The sequence below is a fragment of the Oscarella lobularis genome, chromosome 5 (genome assembly GCF_947507565.1).
Source record: "Oscarella lobularis chromosome 5, ooOscLobu1.1, whole genome shotgun sequence".
Taxonomy (NCBI): domain Eukaryota; kingdom Metazoa; phylum Porifera; class Homoscleromorpha; order Homosclerophorida; family Oscarellidae; genus Oscarella; species Oscarella lobularis.
In genome coordinates this window covers 19,410-42,998 of record NC_089179.1, presented here as the reverse complement: position 1 = coordinate 42,998, position 23,589 = coordinate 19,410, and the positions used below count along the sequence as shown (strand labels likewise).

The following is a 23,589-nucleotide window of genomic DNA, read 5'->3' as shown; positions in this document are numbered from 1 at the left end:
CTGCAGAGGTACGGCCAATTTATCGCTCTCGGCCCAGAGAGATGGCTGCGTCTGCCTCGTCCGATTGAGAGAACAACTACATGACAAAACACTTGTGACAAGGGGAAATCAATAAATAATTACCTCCATGAACCAAGCCCCGATCAACGACTTCTTCTTTCCTTTAGAACCTTATCCGGATTAGTCGTATCAATCCACGCACGCTGAAAAATCGTTTCTGATCGACTCGAAAGCACAGAGAGAGAGGCGACGGCATTGTAGCTGACATATTGAACGCGCAACTGGGTTAGACGAAGCATCTCCACGCCGAGACCCCAAGAGAGACCTTAAACAGTAAAAAAACGCGCTGATTTCTGAAGAAAAAGAGGAGAAACGACGAACACGAGGCGAGGTCGTGAATCACGTGCGTCGACATCCCGTATAGAAATCCCGAAGACGCATTCTCATTTAGAATTGTCTTTTGATGAGTCTTTCGAGCTTTTTTATGCGACTTGACTGCTGTTCTTTTGCGGGTTCTGACGAGTGAGCGGCAGACGTCGCACCTCGCTCGCGACTCGGCCCTTGACTTCGGAATTCCTCCATAAGAGGATTCTGTTCGCTTCGCTTTAGTCCCTGTACTCAAAGACGAAATAGGGCACGTGCACACTTACGTAAACGCGAGATCTCACCTTCATTTCTAAGACTTTCTGAAAATCCCCTTGATCCGAATTTTCAAGTAATTTCAAATAGCTTGTTACAAACGGCTTCGCTTGGTCGTGCGGAGACATGACTATCTGAAAAGAGAAACAATCTAGAGTCGCTGCTCGCGCGGAGACCATACGGGTACATACTTTCAGTATCATTTCAGCTCTTGACATCCCTTTGTTGACTATTTTCGTGTAGCTATGGAAATGACGCAAGGTGACGTAATGTAAGAATTCGTCTCTTGATTGGTTGCTTGCCTTTGTGACATCACTCTCCTGACCATATTTGGAAGTTACGTGATGTCACAAAGGCAAGTGACCAATCAAGTTCTTACGTAACGTTGCGTCGCCTAGTGTGAATGAATTGAAGGTTTACCTGGCGGGGGGCTTTCGGCTGATGGCTGATCCAACAGAGGGTAAGTCCAATAGGATCGTTTTGATTGAATGTGCGTCCAATAGCAGCTGATAGAAAATACCCTTGTAGAAAAAGGGGGGGCCCCCTTATTGATCTATCCTTACCTGCTCGGCTCCAACAGTGCTAACTGGCTTGCACTTGTACAAATGAATAACAAACTTGGGTATAAAGGAACTGTAAAAGAAAAAATCCCCACCCATTGTTCGAGATTTCTCCACAAGAGATCTTACTTTACAAATTTCAGGCAAAAGTTGGTGAAATATTTCCGAGCAGATGCCAAGTTGTTTCGTATAACGGGAATAGTGTCTCGAACGTGAACTCCAATTGCAGTGACGTATGGACTCTGATCCCCCACCGCTTCAACGGTCTGCCAGTGGGTCTAAACACATTAAAACGATACTATTTCATAATCCATAAAATTAATAAATTATTAGTACCTTAATCATAGCAGTGAGTGGTGCATCGCAGGCTGTCTCCAATTGCTGAACTAAGAGTTGCACGCAACTATTAATCACTCTAATAACAAAAGATATATATTTATTATTTTTTACTACTAAAATATCGTCTCTTACCCTTGAAACATGTCCACTACGGGAGTAAAGTGAACTCGCTCTACATAGGCTCGCTTAACTTTGGATTTCAGTTTTTCTTCAAGCTACGACAATGAGAAGACAATAGATCCTATTTATACGTGGATTGCATCTTTCACCTGTTGTGTAGTGTCCAAACAATACTCAGCTGTGCTCAATATGCAGCAGGTTCGAGCCAATTCGTCGGCATTTAACTTCACCTCGACATCCTTCAAGAAACTGAGTCCCCCACTCACTGTAGTCCTAGGCAACAGACGGGGATTTAGTAGTCAGAGGTCGATGATGTCACAAAGGCAAGCGGACCAATGACAAGACTACGTAACGTTGCGTCGGTAAACGTGAGAAAGGCGCTTACTTTGGAAGGTTTGCCGTTAGAAGACGAGCGCCGTATTCCTTGAGGTACTTTTGAAAGACGCCCATTAGCTGTAGAAGTGGTTCTCCCGTGCTCAGCTGCGAGCACTGAACCATGCACTTTTTATAAAAGACAAAAAGATCGGAGCAGCTTGGCAGAACGACGCCGCCGCCTTCAACCGACGCCGTAGGAGCGCCCTTGCTCTTGTAATCTTGAACGAATCGGTCGAGCAATTCGGCCAAGTTTCTAATAAATGACGTCATCATAAAATATTTTCTGCTCGCGCTCCTCACTTGTCTTGAGACTCAATGTAGACGTTGAGATGAGGTTCAAAGCAAGAGGATATCATTCCTAGAAAAGGTGATGACGGTTTCTTTCGACGTTTGATTTCGTCGACGTCATTGTCGTTCTCCTGTAAAAAATAGCCAAGAGTAGGAAAAACGCGAGCGTATGTACCCTTGGCTCGTTTTCGTCTTCGTCATCGTCGTCTTCCGCGGCTGTTACGTCATCACCGTCCTCGTCACGTGGAGAGTCCTTGGGAGAGAGGATGAGACAAAGTCATGATAGCTGCTATATATGATTGAATTACTTCCTTCTCTGTTCGATAAGTAACAAATTGCTGAGATAAGACTTTCTCGAATGAAGTCGTCTTTTGTATAGCAAAGAGGAGCAGTTTCACTTCCAAAGACGAGGCACGATCCGTCATCAACTTGGCTAGATCATCCCTAGAGGAGAGACGTAACGTAAACGTAACGCAACTTCCAAATATGGTCAAGGAGAGCCAATGATGTCACAAAGGCAAGCGACCAATCAAGCGTTACGTTACGTTGTGTCGGCCTAACGTCTGCTCAGCTGCGTCTCTCTCTCTCTACCTTGTCACTTCGCAAAAACGCTCCGTTATGCGCTCAGCGACGTGCCACGAAGGCGGAAATATCTTCGTTCCTTCCTGTTGGTATTGAACGAGAACGCGTCGAAGCCACGCATATCTTCGATCAATCTTGTCCAGCCAAGAAGCCTAAAGAAGAAGAAGAGAAACGATGAACACGTTAACTAAACAAGGGCGCGCCGCCAGCCGCCACACATCCTCGCTCTCATGAAATAAAACCGTGTATTCAGCGAGCTCGAGGTTAATGTACCACTCAACCAAATCATCTCTGAGATGGAAGATAAGATATGATAGTAATGGAATTGCATAGGAAATGCGAGGGGGAGGAGATCACCTGACTCTTTTCTCCAGAACGTCAACCACTTTGCAAGCGTGAGCAAGTTGCTCTTGAGGAATGCTCTAAACAGAGAACGTTTTTTGTTTTACACGACACGTAGTCTATAAATAATGAGACATACCCTAGTGCCTTGCTTTCCATAGGCATCCTGAAAATCTCCCTTGATTTGCATAGCTAATTCGTCTTGTAACTTGCGAACGCTGACAAAAAAAGTCAAAATAACGTAAATTTTTCCTATTTTATTTACCTGTCTGATAATTGTCGAATTTGCGCTATTCCTTGGTGTTTGTGAAAATGTTCTACTACATTGACGACTGCCTGCAAGAGCTGATGTATTTCCCCGTATTGTCTCCGTCTAGCGAGATTTCTAAAGGAAAAAGATTTTGAATTCGTTGACGTACTGACTGTAGCGCAATTTTTTCCTCACTTTAAACTCTCGACGCCGCCGACTAACATGTGCACGTGATTGAGAGTCGTTATTGAAGTTGTCAAATGTCGTTTGGCATGATCCAGCTGCTTAATATCTCTCGTGATCTCTTTAACCTGTACATGTACCAGTGTCAATGTGCTCCCTGCTCTCTCTCCCCCACCCTCACCATCTGCTCTGAACGATCCGCTTTAGTCTTGATATCTTTAATTCGAAGAAACAGTTCTCGTATGGCCCTCTGGGCTTCTTCAAGGGACTTTGCGCAAATACGCACATATTTTTTTCAAATTTTCTTTGTCTCTCTTTCTCACCTGTCGACCGTCGTGACCGACGTTCGTTTGTCCTCTTACTGCTTCTCGAATTTGACCGTCCAGTCGCCTTATGACGAGTCGCATTCGCCCGATTTTGTCGTCGATATTCGACAGAGACTGTAGACGAATATCGTAATAAAACGTTTCTTTTTCGCTCTGACTCACTTGTTCGGTTGGAAATAATTGGTTGATGTAGTCGATTGGATTGAAATCGGGGCTGTCGAGTGGATCGTTGCTCGGAAGAACCTAAACGTTCGATTCTAAGCGCTTTTTCTCGTTTTTCTGCAGGTTTGACCTCTGCTATAGCTTCCTCTACGTCTGGGGGAAACTTTAGTGGAAAGCCGACGTCGTCTTCGGCGGCTATATCGTCGTCTTGATCGACGACGCTTTCCGAGGACGCCATATTGATTAGCGCGCGTTGAGCCGACGAGTCCGTGATGACGACGACGATGACGTCGTTGCACACCTTCGGCCTTCATCTCTTACTGTATGACGATAAAAATCGATTGCTTGCCCACTCGTGCGACGCAGTCACGCTTCAAATCATATTGCCACTCCGCCAGTGTCTACATAGGGAAATGAACGGTAAACAATTTTTAGGCGGTAAAGAGAGGAAGTAACACTTAGAGGGCTTTTTGTCTAATTGCATTAGCACACTGGAGCGAATGTGTGCGTGGCGGAAGTTGAAATTGCATCTCAATTCCCTGCCCCACGCAGCTTCGATATACGCCGCGCTAATTCCCTATACCCTCCCCCGAGCCGGATCATCTTTCCAGTCTCTCAGCTGCTCGCGAGCCGAACAGAACGCGCATTAGCGAACCCGCTCAATATGCAAGCCATCCAGATCGTCACCGTAGGAGACGAATCGACTGGAAAGACGAGCCTTCTTTCCACCTACATCCAAGGCGAATTTCCAGCAACTACGACACCAACGGTACGTTTCGCTTCCTTCTAAGCTGACCACAACGCGCGTAGTGACCCCGATCCCCGTTGCACACTTCCACTTCTGCGTCATGCATTTCAGTAAGAGCTAGCTAGCAAAACGAAGTAAATTATAATGATGTGATCGTGAGAGACGGCGCCAACGCACTATGCAGCTACACGCGCCCCGATCGATCGACCCTTTGCGCTTCGTTTCTTTTTCCGTCGCTTTTCCCCGTCTCCCCGCGTCGGCACCTGACGCGGATCGACGACGATAACAGTCATTCCCAGGCCGACTAACTGCTTCCGAGTCCACGCGATCGATCGATCGACCGCGATAAAAAAAATCCCGCGGGCGAAGCAGTTCCGCAATTGCATGCGGCCGTGCACCCGCGACCCCGTAATGATAACCGGTGGGGAAAAACGTGGCGTTTTGAACGTGTTTCGGCGAGTTGTGTGGGTGTGTGCGTACCTAGACGCAACCACACGGGTCGTTGAAACCCCCCGGCCTGCGCGAGGGCGAGCGAAGTCATAGCTACCCAGTGCAAAATACACTCATCGTGTATCTCTAATGTACACAAACTCACCCTACCGCAGCTCTATTTTTGCATCCTCTCGTGCTATGCAGGTGTTCGACGATTACGACCACGTTGCCGTCATCGAAGGCAAACCCTTCTTCCTGCGTTTGTGGGACACGGGCGGTAAGGAAGCGATGCGCGGAGGCGAACGCAATTCTTTCGCCGACCGCAACAATCCTCGACGCGCCATTTACATTATGGATAACATGTTAATTCGTATAGGCAAGGACGAATACGAAGAATTTCGACCAGTTGCCTATCGAACGACAGACGTTTTCTTGGTTTGCTTTTCACCTGCCTCTCCGGAATCGTTCGAAAACGTTAAATCAAAGGTATAAAGGTCGGATTCGATTTCGCTTCTCCGAACGCCGCCGGTTACCGGAAGAAAGCGAACTTTTCTCCCGGAGTACCACGGCTATCGGAGAATCAGACACCCTCCCAGAAGAGATAATATAGTACTAAATCGGTCCCCAGTGTAGCGATAAAACTAAAAACAGTGGGGCGCTAAAATCGGTTTATTTTCTTTTATAGTGGATACCCGAAATCAAGCACCACTGTCCCGAAACACCGTTTGTAATAATCGCAACTAAAGTCGACCTGAGGGAAAATCCGGCTACGCTGAAAGGATTGATAGCCGACGATAAAGAGCTCGTCAATTCGGAGAGTGCGATAAAGTTTGCTCGCGAAGTGGGAGCGGCAGCGTATGTCGAGAGCTCGGCAAAACGAAAAAAGGGGGTCGAGGAAGTTTTTACACAATCGGTCAGTGCCGTCATCGGAAGGGCGAATGCGGCGGCGGCGGCGGCGGCGGCAAATAAGCCAAAGCGACGGAAAGGAAGCCTTGGCAAGGGAAGCGAACAGTGCATAGTCATGTAGTAGTAGGGTTGCGTTAGTTCGTTAGTGCTCTGTGTCTCGACAAGAGACGAATTTAGTAGAGGGGAGCCCCCGTTATTACTTTTGCTATGACAGGACTTTGGATGAACAGCATGTGTAGCTGCCTATATACAATTTTACCTGCTATAAACTGGGAGGCCAGGCAAGTGTAATTTCGTTGTGCTTATCGGCCGGCAGCCACTCTAGGTATTCACGTAAAAGGTCTGTAAAAGCAAGAGAGCGTCTGTTGGGCCGTCGCCTTGAGGATGAGAAGGAAAACTCACATCGATTGTTTTTCTCGAATTCGTCGACGAGACGCGATCGATTGTCGACGCCTTTTTCGATCAACGATGCGAGGATTAGTTCCGTTCTCTTGTGCAGCCTGCAAAGAGAGAGCATGCAAAGAATAGAAAGCTTCTAGGAAGTCCATTGAATTACTTAGACCACGATTTAATCATGACAGACGGGCTGCTTAGCAAGGAAGACGTGTAATGAGCTAGCTTCGTGACCACCTGATGCAAATGCCGCCCAAGGCATCGCATGACTACTCCGCAAATTGAAGCAATTGCCATGCAAAAGCCTTACCTTTCCCTCGAGCAAAAATCGAGCAAACCACTTGTATTTGTCAAGTCCGAAGGGATAATCGAGTTCGACAGCGGGCAAAGTCCAGCAACAAGTGCCTAGGAAGCGAAGAAAAATAGAAATGAGTGACGTCTTCGTTGCGTTTGACAAAGGATTCCGCGAGTTTACTTACCAAACGTCGATGACCTGTGACACTTGATTGATCCGCTTTCGACGTCGTAAGTCGGAGGTGGCTGTTCTAGGGGTTTGGAGAAGGTGCACTGATTCGAAGCCAAAATGGGCAACCATTCAGGTTCGATAGCGCACAAGCCTAACGCACTTTTCTATTCTAGACTTTCGACTGCTGCATTTCATTCCTACCTCTCATATAAATTTTCCCAGCTTCAAATAATTCCTCGAACACCACGTAGTCGGGCTTTTTTTGACTGAGAACGGACGTCGGATGAATGAAGGCCGGTTCTGCCGTAACTAGAGTCTGCAAGTAATATGTATGTACCTATTAATTGGTCAATTTTAATACGACGACTTTACCTCGTAGACATTCTCCCCGTCAGCTGCAGTCGTCTTCCTTTGACAGACAAGAGACACTGTATCCCCCCCGGGGGGGAGAGGGGGCATCCCTCTTACTTTGCTACGTGGCCTGCTAATCCTGCTAAAACGATTTGTCGTAGAATTCGTGCCTATTTAGCAACGAGCGACAAATTGCAACATATGAAGCGAAATAATAAAAACCGCAAACCTGCTGTTGTGATGGAGGTGGCATCTTGGGATCAATACCCAAATCAACTGTCTTTACCACCTTATTGACTGAGAGACAGTGAGTGTTATTAGAGAAAAAATGCTTGATATTATATACCAGAGTTTGTTAATTGAGCTCTCAGTTTTCTCGCTTCGATCATTGCCTTGTATCGAAGGCCATTTTCCGTGCAGAATTTCTCGGCGTTTCCTGAATATTCGCATGCTCCGACGGCTCTCAGTAAGACCATGAAGTCTCCTAAGAGTCCAGACTCTCCCTAGAAAAAAAAAACGAGAGAGTCTCCTCTCCCTCTGCGTCACAACAAAGGATATAGATAAATAACCTGTCCAGCCCAGAATTTTCGCCTCTGTAACCATTTCAGTTCACCCCCCTAGACAAAAAATTAAATTTTAATGTAGTTCAAGGCACGATGTGTTGGTTACAGTGCCTGGAGTAGACTCGCACAGCAGTTCCTGTAGAAAAACGTCTCAAAACGTATTCTACCCCCCCTAAAAATGTTACCCTGGCTCCGAGCGCGGCAACGAGTGTCACAACGTAGGGTAGACAATTAAATTGATGCCCAACTACAAGCATTTTGGCGTATTTAGGAGAGAGAGGAAATTTGGACATTGTGTGACCAAGAGCCGTAACAGAAAAGGCGTCGCTGTCTGTCTCTAAACGAGCCCTGCAGTATTGTCTTCGTAGAAGTCTTCTCTAACCTGTAGAACGTCGCGTCTCTTTAGCAATTGCACCCAGGTTAATGAGCAATTTCTCTGCAGTCTAAACTCATTAGAGTTTAGCTTATTAGAACGATAAACAAGGGGCCAATGCAGCGCACTTTAATTGCCTCCTGCTCGGGTGGCGTGGGAAAAGGAAAATTCGATACTTTCACTATACCCATCGTCTTTGATTGAAAAGATGAATAGGTAGGAGTGACGTCAGATGGGGTGACTCACCTTCATCTGAAGAACCAAGTCATCGACGGGTCGACTAACGATTTCAGGGCGAGAAAAGTCTTCGAGTTCGTTTTGAAATACAGCCGAAGAGAAAAGTCTGATTAATAAATCGTCCAAAATAAAAAAATAATTATGATTATGTGTATGTACCTGTAGCAGTGTCCGGGTTCTGTTCGTCCCGCTCTTCCGGCTCGTTGATTGGCCGACGCTTTCGACGTCCATCCGATTCGAAAAGACGAAATTCCCGTAATTGGATCGTGGAGTTTGTGTTTTGCAAGTCCCGTATCGACGACGTATTTCACGTTGGGAATTGTCAACGACGTTTCGGCGATGTTTGTCGATACGACGCACAAGCGACAGCCGCGCGGCGGAGAATCAAAGATCTGTTTATGCAAGCAAGAAAAAATTAATAATAAAAAATAATCATTGACTTTGATGACGTCACTCGTGTCTGTTTTTCTGATGGTAGGAGAGAGTAGAGTGGCAAAACGTGCAGTGGTAGCTCAGCGTCAATAGACAGCTCATCGTCTACGTCACTCTATAAGTTGGTGACTCAAAAAATTAATTTATTGAATTTATAGAATTTACTTCTTCTTCGTCGCTACTTTCTGAATCGGTTTCGTTGTCGATTTCAAGTCTTTTCAAATAGGCCGGTTCAGTTGGGTACCTCAAAAAAATAAATTGACATTTGGGTCTATTCTTTCTAATGATTTACTTGTCTAAGTCAATTGTTTTTGTTTTCTCCTCCTCCTCTTCTTCTTCTTCTTCTTCTTCAGGAACTTTTGATCGTGATGGAAACGTCTTTTTTAGCCAGCGGCATAATTGATGAACTTCCTGACGACCCGTTACGAAAACGAGAATGCCGCCAGAAGGCAAAGTACGGTGAATCTTGCACACCTAAAAAGAAAAAAAAACATTTTTTTGCTATTCTATCTAATTCTCTACAAAATACTTTTCGAAATGCCTCATCTAAATAATTATCTGGCGTTTTCCGGTTAAAGTGAACAGTGACCGGATATTGCCTAGATTGAATCTAAGGGAAAAAATTCGCAATCCACCTGACAAACTCTCGTCGAATAGCGTACTCTAAGAAGAGGCGGTGGAGCGGGAAAGAGACGCCGGTTATCAGTGAAATCTTCTATTCTCAGCGTAGCTGACATAATAATTAGCTTCAAAGGATTCTTTCTCTAAATAGCCGACTTCTTAATAATTCAAATTAGGGGCGGCTTAGGATTGGCTACCTTTCGTCGACTGACTACAATTCGTGAAAGTAAACCAATTAGAATGTCGGTGAATACACTGCGTTCGTGCGCTTCATCAATAATTATAACCGAGTACTTTGTAAGAAGAAAATCCTACGTATGTGTCACATTGATTATATTGATTGGTACAAGGCTAGCTCTAATTATTATTAATAGGATTACCTGTTGTACTTCCCTCAAGAGCGTGCCATCGGTCATAAATTTGATAAGAGTATCGTCTGGAGAAAGAGACACAACGATAAGAAATGAGGCCAGAGGCGCGAAACTTACCGCTAACATTTCCCTCGTAGCGTATCTGATAGGATACAAATCTAAATAAATACATAGAGGCAAAGAGGAGAGCTCTACGCGAGGCAACAGACCGTTGTGAAAGATTCATTTCGCACGCGACGCGTTTAGACATGCTAATAGCCGCTACTCGTCTCGGTTCCGTGATGCCAATCATTCCCCCGAGGCTACTGTACATGCGGTTTTGCTATTATAGGAATCGTCACACACTCAAATTAACAATGTACCCATTGTCTTTGGCCTTGTCTTTGGTGTTGGTTCTGGTTCCAAAGCCCGATTCGTAGAGAAACTGGGGAACTTGGGTCGTTTTTCCGCTGCCCGTTTCGCCGCATATGATTAGGACGTCGTTTTCAAATATGGCCTCCATGATTTCCTGCTCGTTTCCGAGGATAGGAAGTCGGAGGCGAGCCAGCTGAGATCAAAGTGAAAGAAAGACAATCAAATATTCGTTGTCTCGAATCTACCTGAATGTCTGGATGTCGTTGGACTGCTCTAAAGACGGCCGGTCGTCGGCTTACTTCCGTATTCAATGTGACGACATTTTCTTCAGGCTTTGAATCGTTTGATTCCGTGATAGTAACTGTTGCTTTCTCCTCTTCTTCTTCTTCTTGCTGGTCATCATTAGTATCTGTATTGTTGCTACTACTGTCTTCGCTCTCTTCTATTTCTTCTTCATCTATTTCATGACGTTTTTGGCTCGTCCAGCCTCGAAGAATCCCGGGTAATTTTCGTCGTCTTCTTTTTCCCTTTATTATTATTAACTCATCACTTCCTTCTTCTTCTTCTTCTTCTCGTCGTCCTTCAATTTCGAAACGAATTTCGGCTTCCCTAAAATTGAAACTGAGTGATGCTATAATTGTCAAAAGTAGACTATTATGTGTACTTTCGCGTTTCTCTGCCTTTTGTGATGATTACAGTAGGTCGAAGAAGGGCTGCCTCTTTTGAGCTCACCGCGTGTTGAGCCAGAGATTCGAGGAGTCTCGCTCTCTAGAATTATGCGTGGGCGTGGTCATCTCCACGTGCTGCACTCTCTCACTTTAGCTTTCTTTTCTTTTGCTTCGACTATTTTCTGAAGGCGTTTTCTCTCTCTTGCTGTCAACTTCTTTTTCTTTTTCTTTCCGTCGTCTTCGTTTGGCTCGATTGACGATTTCGGCTTCGGGACGAGAATCAAAGCGTTTGAATCCCCTTCGGAGGCCTCGATGCGTTCTCCAAACGTTTCTGAATCGATTGCTATGTTTGATACAGTCGAAGACGCTGACGCTTTCGATTTTTTCGACTTCTTCTCCTGTCGAGCGAGTCTCCTTTTCTTCCCCATCTGTTCGATTAGCGCACGCACCTCTTGTCGTCATCGAGGCTGCCACGTGACTCATACAATAATATATTTATCGAATTCAAAAATCTAGAAAGCTGTTATTTGCAACAATCGGATTTCTTCAACTTTCGGCGCTTGGAACTTTTCTTGGTGATTCCTAACAAAAGAAAAAAAAGTTGTGACCTAACCGAGGCAGAGAGGAAGACTGACGAATGAGATCATTGGATGAACTTTTAGATTGCTCCGACTTCTCTAGAGCTTTGAGAACAGACTTTTCAAAGCCAAGAACGGCCACTCTAGTAAAGAAAGATTCCACATTCTCACCTACGTAGTCCAAATATGTCACGCGGAAACATGAACAAGGAGGGTCTAGGAGCGAACCAGTAAGAGACGAAGTAGGCCAATATTCAGCACCCATCTCTTCCGATAGAGCAACGGCTGACGCTTCACGTCTCTCGTAGCTTCCAACAGACTGCAACCGCCAATCGAATACAGCTGTATTATTAGCCCCGCCCCTCCCAAACGTACACAAAGATCTTTCTTCGTGCCAACGATGTAAACATCGCAGTCCGCATCGACGTTTCCGCTGAGAGCTTCTCGAAGCCAATAACTAAAAGATTCGATGAAAGGTGCACTCTCAGTGGGGGGCGGAGATATCACCTGGAGTTCTGCAGCGATTCGGATCTGGTCAAATCAAAGACAACGACGATTACTAAACAAAGGATTGATTACTTTAAGTATGGTGTTTTTTGTTGTTGCTTACTTCGCGCTTCTTTATAATAGGCCTTGGCAATGCTTTTGAATCGTTCCTGACCCGCTGTGTCCCACCTGTGCTGACGCCGCGCGATTAATTAATTCAAATATTTTTTATTTGGATTTGTTCTCGACTCACAGTTGCAAAGTGAACGGTTGACCAAGAATGCGATACTTTTCGACGTCGAAGTCCATGCCAATTGACGCCTTACCGCTGTTGGGCTCGAACGCATTCCGACAATATCTAAAGGCGATGGAGGACGTGCACGTGCCGCACCAAGCGGCGTTTGTTTTGCCTGTCTGTCAACTTCCGGGATACGATTACTTGTTCACGAGGGAAGTTTTCCCCACTGAAACGTCACCAACGACGATTGCCTTACACGCTTTCATGCTGTATCGCGAAGACGAAGAAGGATCGAACCCGAGCCGAAGCCGAATAAGGATCGATTTTCGAATGTTCTCCTTCTCTTACCTTCTCTTCCAAGCTGCTTCTTTTGCTGCGCAAGCCGCTCTGACTTTTGGATGGAAATTCGTCTGCTCGGCTTTGATCGAGACGTCTGAGCGAAACGACTGTAGGAACGGGATTCGAAATTTCGTCGAGTTTTGGACGTAGACATCGTACGTACTAGAGGAAATCTGTCGATCGTCTGCTCTCGCTGGCTCATCTCCGGGTGTAGCTTAGCGCGTGACGTCTTTGAGCACGCGCATTTCAAATGGCGGGCGTTCCCGATTTGGACGCCGAACGCAGAGAACAAGTCAATACGGAGACGCGGCAGCGACTCAAAGCCGCCACTCACTACACAGTAGGTAAATTGTGTGAAGATTTGGCGTCGGAATGGGAAGACGAGACGTCGTATCGCTTTTCGCCTCAATTCGTCGCCGCTCTCGCCGAAACGACCTTTCGACAGGCCCAAGTAGTCGCTCTCGACTTGGAAAGCTTTTCAAAGCACGCAAAACGAACGATTATCAACGCAGACGACGTCGAAATGTGCGCGCGACGAAACGACTCGCTTCGACGTCATATCGAATCGATGGCTCAGCGAATCGAAGATCGAACCGGAACGAAGAAGAGTAAAAAGAAGAAGAAAAACTGAAAAATAGGCTAACGTTTTAACATGTCACGTGATTTCGTGAATGAATTTAGAGTAGACGTTCTTACCTTAGCTGTAGATGAAGTAGAAGATAAAAATACAGCATAAGGTGGCGATGTTTGATTTTGCAATGATTTCTCCTCCGTTTGATCCACTCCAAGAATGATTTGACTTGATCCATACAGCATCAGAGACTTGACCATCCTTATTTGCAACAATTTGTAGACGAAGATGCGTGCGATTGGCTACAAACATGCGCGCGTAGCCATAGTCATTTGAACGCGCAACACTCCATACGTCATCAGTCCACTAAAGATAATTAAATAAATAGCAATTAATTAATTAAAGCACGTTAGATGACGCACGCCAATGATTCCGTGTTCGGCACCAGCCATTCCAAGTACAAGGTGAATGGTTGAACGAGCATCATCTGATGAACCAAAGCAGCGTTCCTTGTATACAGGACAAGTGCGTTCATCTGCAGACACAGATAAACTAGAATTTAATTTTGACGTCATCATCCTCTTACATAAATGATAGTGACCCGTTATAAAGAGATCGACGTTGTATTTGTGCAGAAGATCTTCGTAGGCGTCTCTCTGTCCCACTTGAACTTTTCTGTACAATGACGTCAAAATGAATAATTTAATTTTCTTATTTCGTACGCATTATCGTCGTTTTTTTGTATGCCGGAGCAATACATTGGTCGATGAGCCATGACAAGGAGCCAGGGTGTGCGCGATCGATCGACGGATGCCAGATCATTTTCCAACCACGTGTACATAGGCGATCCGGAAGTGAAATTATGCTCGGTTGATATCCACGTAAAGTGAACGTTGCCATAGTCGTGACTATACCAAAATAGACCGTTTCCATTATCGGGCCTAAAATTTATCACGTGACATTGTGTAGCTAGTAGGGGAAAGAGACTGTTTGTTTACATGTGAAATCGTTTGACAGTCGGTACAGCGCATTCTCCCGACGAGTCATTACCATAGTTACCCCACGAAGGATGCCAGAGACCTCGTGATCCGCTGGGATCCTTGTTGCTACCTGACCTATGATCGTACTCATGATTTCCAACGCAGATGTGGTACGGCATGCGCGTTGCCGTTTGCTCGACAAGATTTCCAAATTGCTCCCACAGATAGCCGTGTCCGCGTGCATCTAAATAGAGAATATACACCACACAAAACTACATTAGCGACGTGACGTAACGTAACTTCCAAACATGGTCAAGGAAAGTGATGATGTCACATAGGCAAGTGACCAATCAAGAAAAGAGTTCTTACGTTCTGCCTCTTACGTTACGTTACGTTACGTTACGTTGCGTTGCGTTGCTAGTGTGAATATATAGGCCTTTACATGAAACGTCTCCAACGTGTAGAAGAAGATCGTAGGCAATGTCAGATGTTTGCTCCCAATCCTTTTCAATCCAATCATTTTCAATGCGTTCCATGGTCGTGTAAGCTCGACCGCCCGGTGGTAGATCAGCTGCATCTCTCCACTCACCCAAATCGCCAAAGACAAACATGTTCACTTGGGATGATTGGTTTCCAACGCTTGGAGCTGATGTGAATGTGGCCCAATAGGACCAATTGGTTCCATCTCCAAATCTATATCTGTCCCAGAAAATATTCTGATATTGAGAGAGCAATTAATTGTACAGTACTTATATTTTGTTTTTGGTAGCAAATTGGTAAGCAGGACGTCGTGAATGAAGCCGGGATCTCGATAGTATCGTGCACTGACTCGAGTTGCAGGTGCACCACACATGTCACTTGCTGAGTATGTCGTTGAAGATCCTGTCTTCTGAAGTACGTATGATGGCGTAGATGACGATGATTGAAAAACTTGATACTAGAAAAAAAAATAATAAAAATCAGACTATTATTTCTCTAACTTACTGCGACTATTGGTGTCTTCTTATTGTCTGAGACCCACATGACGCGCATCTCGTCAGCATGATTCGTCTTAGAGAGAGAGAGAGAACACAGTTACGTAGAGTATATATATGAGGAGTTGATTACGAGAGACAAATGTCCTTGGAGCGGTTGACTTGCTCCGCCGCGGGAAAACGTCACTCGTCTGCTCGTCGCCAATTTCGTATTGGAATCACGAAAAAGTCGAAATTGGAAATCGCAGCGCATGTTGACGAGAGGACCGACTGGTCGCGATCCAGCAGTCGATCGCAGTTGAAAATGATCGACGTAATCGTCGTCGTCGGCCGTCGAGGGACAATAGACGGTGACGAAGCTCACGTTTGGCTCTAATTGAGCTGAAGACCAGATAAGCAGAAGCGTTTCGCCATTTTCAATGACTTTCGTCGGCGTAACTTCGAACTGGACGGTGTCGGCACTGCGCCGGATTTGCGTTGTTTTGCGTGGAATTTGCGGAAGAGCTTCGTCTTGATCGTGCCATATTCCGGCGCCGCCCTTCCATCGAGTGAAAACGTGCGCTGATGCTGCGGAAAGGAGTGCGGCGGCGGCGGCGGCGAATGCGACGAAGCGAAACATCTGCGTCACTGCCTGTTCCTCGTTAGTCTGGAGGCCACACCCTTCGCTCGGGCCTATGCCACGGTCACGTGCAAGGGTCAGGTGACCTGACTAGTTCCTCGTCGCGTCGCATGCGCAGAAACGCCCATGATGATGAGTCCCTTATCTCTTCTCGTCGTTTTCGCTTTTCTTGTTGCTTCCGCCACCGCCGATCATCACACGGCGTGCAATGCAGAAAACGTTGGCACCAAAGCGGGATTCGACAACTGCCTCGTCGTGCTAAAAAATGAAATGAACACAATGTTTCCCTTTATCAATTACACGGCCCAACTCGGTTCCATAGTAACGGCGACGTGGAATACGACAACAACTGAATTCTCGTTCTGCTCGTGCAACGTTAGCATCTCGCCAAACACGCTGACATCGCAGCCTTTTGTTGGCGGTCTCCAAGCCGTACCCGCTTCGCAACTAAGAACGATACCGGCACTCAATTTTAACTTTTTTGATAATTCAGGCTTACCGGCACCGGGCAATTACACTCTTGCGATGATTGATCCATATGCTATTTCAGCTTCGACTCCCTTTCTTCATTATTTGGTAACTACTCTCTACTCGTAGTCTTTGACGTCATCATGCACTCGATTTTAGGTGGTCAATTTCAATGGCGTAGATTTGTCTTCTGGAGAGAGCGGGGCGCTGTACACACCACCTCTGCCTCCCCAAGTCCAATGCCCAGCTCCACACTTTTACTTCTTGCTCTTATTCAAGCAGGAGAGAGAGATTCATTTAGCAGAATTAAATCAATACAACGGCCTCAATCCAACTCTTCCTTATCTTCATTACAAATTCGGTTCATTTGTTAGCGATTACAAATTGACGTTGGTGGGTGCTACTTGGCAAAATGCCAGGTTTGATCTTTGGGTTGGAAAGCAGTATGACATGAGAGGAGCTCTCGATTTGTCAAGGTTCAAATGTAGCGAACTAGGCAATTGCATGTACACAGTCCCAAGCAATTGTCCTACACCAGCTAGCACTATGAAACCAAGTACAATGGCTGCAACCACTCCTACGAATGAAAACACTACACCCACTTCAATAAGTCAAGGTCTTTAAAAATTCTACATTTTCTTTTCAATAATTGCAGTGTATTTCATTTTTAGGGCTTTTACCATTCACTGCAACAATTGTGTTTGCTCTTTCAGCTGCTTTTCTTCTTTAGACGAGAACGAAATTGTTTCATGTCATGAGTCGCTTTTTTATGTTTGCAGTCGTTCTTCCGTTTTTCTACAGTGTATTTCATTTTTTTTCAAGCAAACAGTCGTGGGCGTTACCAACATCCCCGTATTATACGATCTCTTTGCCGTCTTTCGTCGATCATGGTGTGGGAATGGGTTTGCGCAGCCGGCATTACATCTATAGGTCTTCTCGGCTATTCGGCCTACTTGCGACGGCTCGACAGAGCTGCAGCAATAGAAGTCAGACTTCTTTTTTGACAAAATGCATCTCCCCTCTTTTTTCAGAACGCTCCCTCTCACGAACCGGGTCCTGCATTGCGTCGTTCTTTGCTCGCGACGTCCGAAAAGAGGATTCCCTACGTTTCGGTGCAAGGCGAAGTTCGTCCCGTGGGCGATTACCTCCTCTGTGGCGACGATTTGAATTCGAAGCAATGCGTTATACGGGAGACGCGTCGACGCGAACACAAGAGCGTCTACGTCAAATCGACGCAACAATGGCAAGCGAGAAGCACGCGGCCACTGGCCACACCCTGATAGAGAGCGAGAGAGAGCCCGTAACCTCGCGCCTCGCCGCATTTTTTAAAAAAATGGGACGAAGGGTGTGGCCACGTGACCACGTGACCAAAGGCGGTCACTGTCATTTTTTCCATACCTTTTTCTCCGTTTCAGGCAGTCGAGTGTTGGCACAATTAGTAGCAGTTCTTCTGAAGTTCCATTCACTTTGTGTTCTCGTGGCGTCGGCGGAAAATCGAAAAAGGATTCAGTGGAGGTGAAAACTCCCTTGGAGGCATCCGGATTGATTCTTGACGACACAAACGTATCATTTCATCCAGTTTCAAACCCCTCTATTGTATCCAATATTTCCGATTTCGTTTCCGGTGAAAAAGTGCGAGGATATGAAGAAGTGGAACAATCATTGCGCGTCGGCGTTCTTCTGACTGGAATAGGTGAATTATCCCTCATCAATGATCGAATGATTATTCAGCGTCCCGTGAGCGGTCTCCCTTACATTTTGTCAGCAAAGAGCAAAGACGAACTTGCACTCGATCAACGAAACGCAGCCGGCGCTTGGAAGACTTTCTGCTACGTGTGTTTCTTTATTGGAGGCAGTATTGCCCTTTTTGCTCTCTATCGTCGAGTGAAGAAATGGTGGGACGAACAGCGGCGACGAAATCAAGAGAGGGAGTTTGCTGAACGGCAGACGGCACTGAGAAGAGAATACGGAAGTGGTGGAATCGTAGGAAGCGAAGGATCGACGACAACTTGCGTCGTTTGTTTAGAAAAGACGGCTGATGTCGTGCTTCTTAATTGTGGTCATTTGTGTTCGTGTAGTTCGTGTGTGTCCTTGTTGAACTGCTGTCCTGTCTGTCGGGGAAACATAGAGAGATACGTGCCCGTCTTTGCTAGCTAGGACTTTTTCCAATTCAATTGTAGAATGGGGGGGATCATACGTGAAAAAAGACATTGCATGCATTTGTCAAGGGAAGTACGACTTGCCTTACACTTACCGACCGCTTTTCGCCTACCTTTTAGTTTTTGGGGGACTGGGGAGCATCCTAGGAACGGAGAAGCACGAGTTTCTCCTTCGTCGCTCACTTGGCAACGACTTACCTCTTCCCAACCCTCGCTGGCGCCCGCAAGGTGATAGTGAGCTCGTCTCAATTCGGACAATTTGCTTCTTTCCTTTTCAAGCATGCTTTCTAATTCGAGAACGCGAACCTAAACGACGACGACGACGATGAGATGCGACAAGTTAGAAGACGAATTTTTAACCTGAGAGTCCATTTCGAGTCTTTTAGTCTGAGTGAGAGACAGAGACGAATAGTCGGACGCACTTGCTTCTAAAAAAACGAGAGAAAGAGGTAGAAAAAAAAAACCTGTTTGAAAAAGTAGTTGTACCTTCTGTCATTTTTGAGCCCGACTTTGAAGACGCCACAACGCCAGCTGTAGCCTCGGTAACTAGTAGAAGAAAGACTGTTGCGCAAAAAGACTATTAGTGCGTACTACGTACCTGCTTTGGAAGCGACCTTCAGTTGTGCCAAGCGATCGCTGTGCCGAGAAGCTTTCACTCTCGAAGCAGCCACCTTGGATAAAGAACAGTGTCACACAGCAGTGGCCTATGCTTTGACACGTCATACCAGCTGAGCAGTGCTAGCTGCTACTTCGTGAGAAGCCACAATGAGCTCTTCGAATTTTCCAGAACCAAGGACAACTTTATCAGCAGAGTCACTACAGAAATTCGGAGTAATACTACACTGACACTTATTCGTTGTGAGCGTACGTACACTAAAAGTGATGCACCCCAGCCGACGGCTTTAGCGGCTGATATCAACCCTTCTGTCCATCGATGATTGCGTTTGTAAAAGTCTTTGGCACCGGCCGAGTCCTGAGGAGAGAAAGGAAGCGTCACTAAAGAAATTCTAGCTATGCTAGTGACGTACTCGGCCTTCGCCGACAATTTCTCTCTGCAAATGTTTTGATTTCTCAATAAGAATTTTAATGCACTAAAATTCGCTTTAAATTGAACGCTATTTAATCTGATATGTGACGTACTTTCATTAGTTCTTTGCTGGCATCTAAAATTCTAAGAAAGAAGAAACCTTTTATGAGTAAACTATATTTTATCGTCTCTTGCCTTCCGTTGACTTCTAATTTGATTCCAGCATCGGCAGCCCGAGATTGATTGAGCATTTCCTATCAAATCACGTGCATTTCCCCCCCGTTATCTGTCGTCTCTTCTCACCTCAATTCTGGCAGCTGCTGCTTCAATAGCCTATATAAGAAAAAGGTTCATTTATTTATTTATTTATTTACTTCCTTCTCAGTTTTATTGTACTTTGGTTGTTGCAGCCATTTCCTGTTCCACAACATCCCCAACGTTCTCAGGGGAATCTTCGTCTTCTTTGGGTATGAGCAGCTACTCACAAAACGGGGCTCCTTAGAAATAAAGGAAACAAGAAGATGCGTTACCTTAGCGAGTCGTTTAAGAGAATCAAAGGAACTTCTCAAATCAACACTCTTTCCTTTCAACGGTTCAACATCTAAAGAAGGACAGTCAACATAGTCAGTCGTTGCTCAAAGTCTTTTCCTTTTACCTGTATTGAGCATTTTGAGCGCATCTAGCACGGCAACGGCTCTCTCAGAGCAGACTTCCTTTTCTCGTAAAATTTCTACAGAAAACAATGAGATTATAAGCAAGTAGACGTGTCTGTCTACCTTCTGATGGATCATCCGGTGCTCGATTTGCTGTGCTGCGACAATATAAAATGAGATCGCTGATTGCATGTCCAAAGCTATTGACGGCAACTGAAGCTGACGCCACATCTTAGGGGGTTAGGGGGTTAGATCATTTTTTAATTAACTAAGCGTCTCTCACCGTCGTGGTTTTTAAAATAGGAATCGGCTGCGTCTTCCAATCTAGTTGTTTGACTTTCTCCCGTATCAATTTCGGATAGAAGGAAGTCTGAAATTAAAGTCAAGTGAGAGGCGGCGGATAGGATAGAGATAATCCGTACGTGCTGAGCTCGTATTTCCGCTCATTTCATCGCCAGACGAATGCTGTCGAGCGTACTCAATCGTTTTCTGCGCTTCCTCAATAGAACGAACTGAAGGAGGAGACCAAGTTACATCATCTATATGACGTTTTCGCACGTACCTAAAAAGGAGTGTCTTTCGCGCTCGTAATTTTCTTTCATTTGCAACGATGCTTCTTCTTTTTCGCTATAAAGCGATTCTGTAGCCTAAAGAGCATTGTGACTCATCTACGTATACGTATGATTATCGTCTTACTTTCTGTTGTTCAGCTAGAGCTGCTTGAAGAATGGGAACTTGCTCAGCTTCGGCCTTGTGAAGAGAAAGAAAGAGAAATGATGATAAAATCAACGTGTTCCTTCCCCTTTTTGATTTACTGCAGTTGCTCTCATGTCGTCTAGATTATTTTCTAGTTGAGCAAGTTGATTTTTCAAAGAGGAATTTTCGTCCTGAGTCTCATCAATCGATTTTTGAAAGGCAATGATTTTGTTATTGGTTTGGGCATTCTTTGATTCGAAGAAGAAAAAATGTACTTCCGGTTTATTAATTAAATAAGTTTACTTTACCTTTTTTAGAAGATCAACGTGCTCATTTCGCAGACTTCCGTACATCTGCTTCATTTTACCAAACTTTTCCTGCAACATTTTCATTTTACCTATAGCCGAAACAGCAGTCAGATCTAAATTTAGTACAGTAGTAGTGTGATAATAATTTACTCTGAGCTTCGCTTTGAATTTCTTCTGCAGTCTTTGTCCCTTCCAATTGACTCTTGAGAAAGACGTTTTCCTACATAGACAACAGGGGGGATGGGGACATGATATTGATTCGTTATGTATTTCAATTCACGTCCAAAGCTTGAGCAGCAATGTCTTTATACTCGGCCATCTCTTCTTCAAGCTAAAGTTCAGCGCGTAAATTCAAAGGAAAATTAATTGTCTACTTCTTCTTCTATGACTACTTTTGCCAGTTGAGTTCTCAAGCTACCAAGAAGTTCCATGTCCTATATATGAAGGGAGAATATAATTTTCAGTATTTATTTATTTATTAATGTGTTGACTGACTGCCATGTGACGTCCATCTAAATTCATCACTTTCTGTCTCAATTCGACAACTTCACGCATCAGCTGTTCAATTAGCCGATCTCTGACAATAAATAAATAAATAAATAAATAAGCGTATTTCATCAGTAGTCTTACTTCTCTTTTAGTTCCTTTTCGGAAGCAGCTTGGGCAACTCCAAAATTAAATGCTTGCATTTTTGTTGGAGAACCAAAAGCGTCTCGAAATCTTTGATCCGTGTCTTTACGTTGAAGCTAAGGCGAATCAATTGCAAAATGAACGATCTACGTATGCGAACACAGTCTCTACTTCCGGCATGCTCTTCCTTTTCGTTTGAGGCGATTCTTGTTTTTTGACAGTTGATAGAAAATCGGGGCGTTTCTAAAATGAACGTTTCCTCCACTAACAACTCTTTTCACATCAATATATAAATACCCCAGGTAGCGTAGGAACAGTGACTAATGTCTCAAGATACTGAAGGCTCGAAGCACTGAAATAGAATCGCTGGAGTCTTACAGCAGAGACAATAATAAAGAATGCAACTCTAATAATAATAATAACTATTCGTACTCATCGAATTGTTTATAGAATCGATCTCTGTGACCGGCTAGTGTATCACTTGGAAGGCCTACGTCATTTTAGGGGGTTAATAGTGCCACCACTATTTTTAATTAATTAATTTACTGCTATGAAGTTTTCGCATCAGTTTGAATGCCATGTCATACAAAGCGCCGGAGTCCTCGATGAGTGGAACAAGTGGAGCAATGCGTGATTGAACAGCCTGCGCGTGCGCCCCTTTCGATGGATCCAAACTGGCAAAAACTAGGGGAAAGACAGAGAGATTCTCTCTACTCGTCTTTTTACCTCAAGAATCTTACTGATTTTCTGAAGTCGGATTATGGTCGCTTGAAAATCAAAGACTTCTACTGCCAATTCAAAGCTAGGAAAATTATAGAAAAAAGGTAACGCGGAACTGGCTCATTCTCTCTTACTATGCATTAATGTCATTGTTTTCTACAGTAATTGGTTTCTCTTTGAATTGCAGATTTGACGGAAAATCCGGATTCTAAAGATAATAAAGACCTTCCCCCCCTTTCTCTAAGTGTATCTGTACGAAGAGATACTTTGTGATGGAAAACGAGTTTGGCACAAACAACGCCAAGGTAACTACTAATCAACTTTGAATAAGCGTCAAGAAAAGTTCCCTAAGGAAATATTAATTAATTAATTAAAGAGAATGACAAGCCATATATGTGAGAGTACCCAAGTGTCAGATAATTTCTTTAGCCAATCGAGATGCCTATAGGATTGAGGCAACACCTAGGAAACCCTAGCTAATGTCCTCTTTCTTTTTTGACCCCTAAATACGACGAACCGTTTCGTGACCGTCTCGAAGAACTTTGTGAATTGTCATTGCCGCTTTCCAACAAGTGAAATTGTGTTTATCCAATTGAAAGCGACCTCGCAAGAGCGTCCAAAAGACGCTGCAGCCGCGTTCGTGAAACGTTCCAATTACAAGCGCTTTGTAAGGAAAAGAGAAAGAGAAGGAAGTCGATATGGATATGGTATAAAAGAAGAAGGACTCTGGAGCGACGATCGTACTTCGAATGTGTTTTCCTTTGGCTGGGCTTTCTTGATTGCTCACTGCCTTTGACAATGCCTCGATCTGTCGAACGAGCGAGAACGACGACGCAAATGACGTTGTCCTTCTTCCTGTCTTCCTCTCTTCTTCCTTACCTGTTCTTTTTCGAATTTTTCGTAGTCGAGAATGCCTGCGCCGCTTTCGGGTAGGCTCGAGCTGCTCGATCGTCCACGCGACGCCATACGCACCTCAGAGAAACGCCGCCGTGCGAAGACTTTTCGCCTGTTCGAACAAACAGGGTTCTGTGTCTAGCGTGAGTGAAGTGACGTCGTTTATGG

At 44.9% G+C, this 23,589-nt stretch overlaps 9 protein-coding genes across 9 annotated transcripts; 4 read left to right on the top strand and 5 right to left on the bottom strand.

The window, feature by feature from the left end:
* Positions 1-392: 392 nt before the first annotated feature.
* On the bottom strand, positions 393-4,655 carry LOC136186990 (vacuolar protein sorting-associated protein 53 homolog). The gene is made up of 24 exons (XM_065974488.1): positions 4,625-4,655; positions 4,297-4,567; positions 4,167-4,247; positions 4,002-4,118; positions 3,860-3,946; positions 3,691-3,806; positions 3,511-3,630; positions 3,385-3,463; positions 3,261-3,325; positions 3,122-3,194; positions 2,913-3,055; positions 2,630-2,765; positions 2,497-2,574; positions 2,334-2,452; positions 2,044-2,286; positions 1,808-1,931; positions 1,671-1,753; positions 1,536-1,614; positions 1,329-1,477; positions 1,203-1,272; positions 1,060-1,145; positions 831-882; positions 669-773; positions 393-612 (listed from the first exon to the last, which is right to left on the bottom strand). The coding sequence occupies exons 2-24, from the start codon at positions 4,402-4,404 to the stop codon at positions 448-450; spliced, it is 2,478 nt and encodes an 825-aa protein (XP_065830560.1). The 5' UTR covers positions 4,405-4,567; positions 4,625-4,655; the 3' UTR covers positions 393-447.
* Positions 4,656-4,718: 63 nt separating this feature from the next.
* On the bottom strand, positions 4,719-11,538 carry LOC136186987 (probable ATP-dependent RNA helicase DHX37). The gene is made up of 30 exons (XM_065974485.1): positions 11,231-11,538; positions 11,078-11,181; positions 10,659-11,022; positions 10,422-10,606; positions 10,269-10,364; positions 10,177-10,217; positions 10,069-10,124; positions 9,886-9,999; positions 9,730-9,831; positions 9,597-9,677; positions 9,360-9,541; positions 9,233-9,311; positions 9,090-9,182; positions 8,795-9,027; positions 8,645-8,741; positions 8,527-8,592; positions 8,408-8,468; positions 8,211-8,362; positions 8,132-8,161; positions 8,032-8,079; positions 7,809-7,965; positions 7,692-7,759; positions 7,580-7,632; positions 7,484-7,520; positions 7,313-7,427; positions 7,125-7,262; positions 6,956-7,050; positions 6,809-6,882; positions 6,655-6,752; positions 4,719-6,594 (listed from the first exon to the last, which is right to left on the bottom strand). Exons 1-30 carry the CDS (start codon positions 11,507-11,509, stop codon positions 6,515-6,517), a joined length of 3,378 nt encoding a protein of 1,125 aa, XP_065830557.1. The 5' UTR covers positions 11,510-11,538; the 3' UTR covers positions 4,719-6,514.
* On the top strand, positions 4,776-6,543 carry LOC136186998 (cell division control protein 42 homolog). The gene is made up of 4 exons (XM_065974501.1): positions 4,776-4,935; positions 5,551-5,623; positions 5,723-5,832; positions 6,032-6,543. Exons 1-4 carry the CDS (start codon positions 4,831-4,833, stop codon positions 6,371-6,373), a joined length of 630 nt encoding a protein of 209 aa, XP_065830573.1. The 5' UTR covers positions 4,776-4,830; the 3' UTR covers positions 6,374-6,543.
* Positions 11,539-11,556: 18 nt separating the features above from the next.
* LOC136186997 (ras-related protein Rab-36-like) lies at positions 11,557-13,143 on the bottom strand. The gene is made up of 10 exons (XM_065974500.1): positions 12,886-13,143; positions 12,732-12,829; positions 12,585-12,650; positions 12,399-12,503; positions 12,270-12,334; positions 12,167-12,218; positions 12,035-12,116; positions 11,888-11,978; positions 11,717-11,830; positions 11,557-11,663 (listed from the first exon to the last, which is right to left on the bottom strand). The coding sequence occupies exons 1-10, from the start codon at positions 12,922-12,924 to the stop codon at positions 11,605-11,607; spliced, it is 771 nt and encodes a 256-aa protein (XP_065830572.1). The 5' UTR covers positions 12,925-13,143; the 3' UTR covers positions 11,557-11,604.
* On the top strand, positions 12,973-13,353 carry LOC136186883 (centromere protein S-like). Its single transcript, XM_065974357.1, has one exon. It carries the CDS (start codon positions 12,973-12,975, stop codon positions 13,351-13,353), a length of 381 nt encoding a protein of 126 aa, XP_065830429.1.
* On the bottom strand, positions 13,267-15,918 carry LOC136186993 (uncharacterized). The gene is made up of 10 exons (XM_065974492.1): positions 15,381-15,918; positions 15,258-15,323; positions 15,023-15,210; positions 14,716-14,972; positions 14,292-14,517; positions 14,016-14,234; positions 13,880-13,968; positions 13,716-13,828; positions 13,419-13,659; positions 13,267-13,349 (listed from the first exon to the last, which is right to left on the bottom strand). The coding sequence occupies exons 1-9, from the start codon at positions 15,864-15,866 to the stop codon at positions 13,420-13,422; spliced, it is 1,884 nt and encodes a 627-aa protein (XP_065830564.1). The 5' UTR covers positions 15,867-15,918; the 3' UTR covers positions 13,267-13,349; position 13,419.
* A 67-nt stretch (positions 15,919-15,985) lies between these two features.
* On the top strand, positions 15,986-17,162 carry LOC136186996 (uncharacterized). Its single transcript, XM_065974499.1, has 3 exons — positions 15,986-16,442; positions 16,494-16,950; positions 17,006-17,162. The coding sequence occupies exons 1-3, from the start codon at positions 15,993-15,995 to the stop codon at positions 17,062-17,064; spliced, it is 966 nt and encodes a 321-aa protein (XP_065830571.1). The 5' UTR covers positions 15,986-15,992; the 3' UTR covers positions 17,065-17,162.
* Positions 16,850-23,559, bottom strand: LOC136186989 (huntingtin-interacting protein 1-like). The gene is made up of 37 exons (XM_065974487.1): positions 23,407-23,559; positions 23,272-23,335; positions 23,045-23,190; positions 22,933-22,989; positions 22,794-22,874; positions 22,662-22,735; positions 22,548-22,609; positions 22,354-22,491; positions 22,240-22,297; positions 22,105-22,180; positions 21,979-22,050; positions 21,808-21,923; positions 21,673-21,754; positions 21,570-21,611; positions 21,458-21,508; positions 21,328-21,397; positions 21,178-21,266; positions 20,989-21,117; positions 20,870-20,923; positions 20,736-20,820; positions 20,596-20,685; positions 20,457-20,543; positions 20,297-20,404; positions 20,176-20,250; positions 20,051-20,121; positions 19,917-19,997; positions 19,824-19,853; positions 19,716-19,774; positions 19,634-19,664; positions 19,522-19,584; positions 19,366-19,466; positions 19,219-19,309; positions 19,092-19,164; positions 18,980-19,039; positions 18,854-18,921; positions 18,692-18,799; positions 16,850-18,636 (listed from the first exon to the last, which is right to left on the bottom strand). The coding sequence occupies exons 1-37, from the start codon at positions 23,491-23,493 to the stop codon at positions 18,610-18,612; spliced, it is 2,856 nt and encodes a 951-aa protein (XP_065830559.1). The 5' UTR covers positions 23,494-23,559; the 3' UTR covers positions 16,850-18,609.
* On the top strand, positions 17,197-18,553 carry LOC136186995 (mitochondrial ubiquitin ligase activator of nfkb 1-A-like). Its single transcript, XM_065974498.1, has 3 exons — positions 17,197-17,320; positions 17,366-17,577; positions 17,750-18,553. The coding sequence occupies exons 1-3, from the start codon at positions 17,222-17,224 to the stop codon at positions 18,489-18,491; spliced, it is 1,053 nt and encodes a 350-aa protein (XP_065830570.1). The 5' UTR covers positions 17,197-17,221; the 3' UTR covers positions 18,492-18,553.
* Positions 23,560-23,589: the final 30 nt, after the last annotated feature.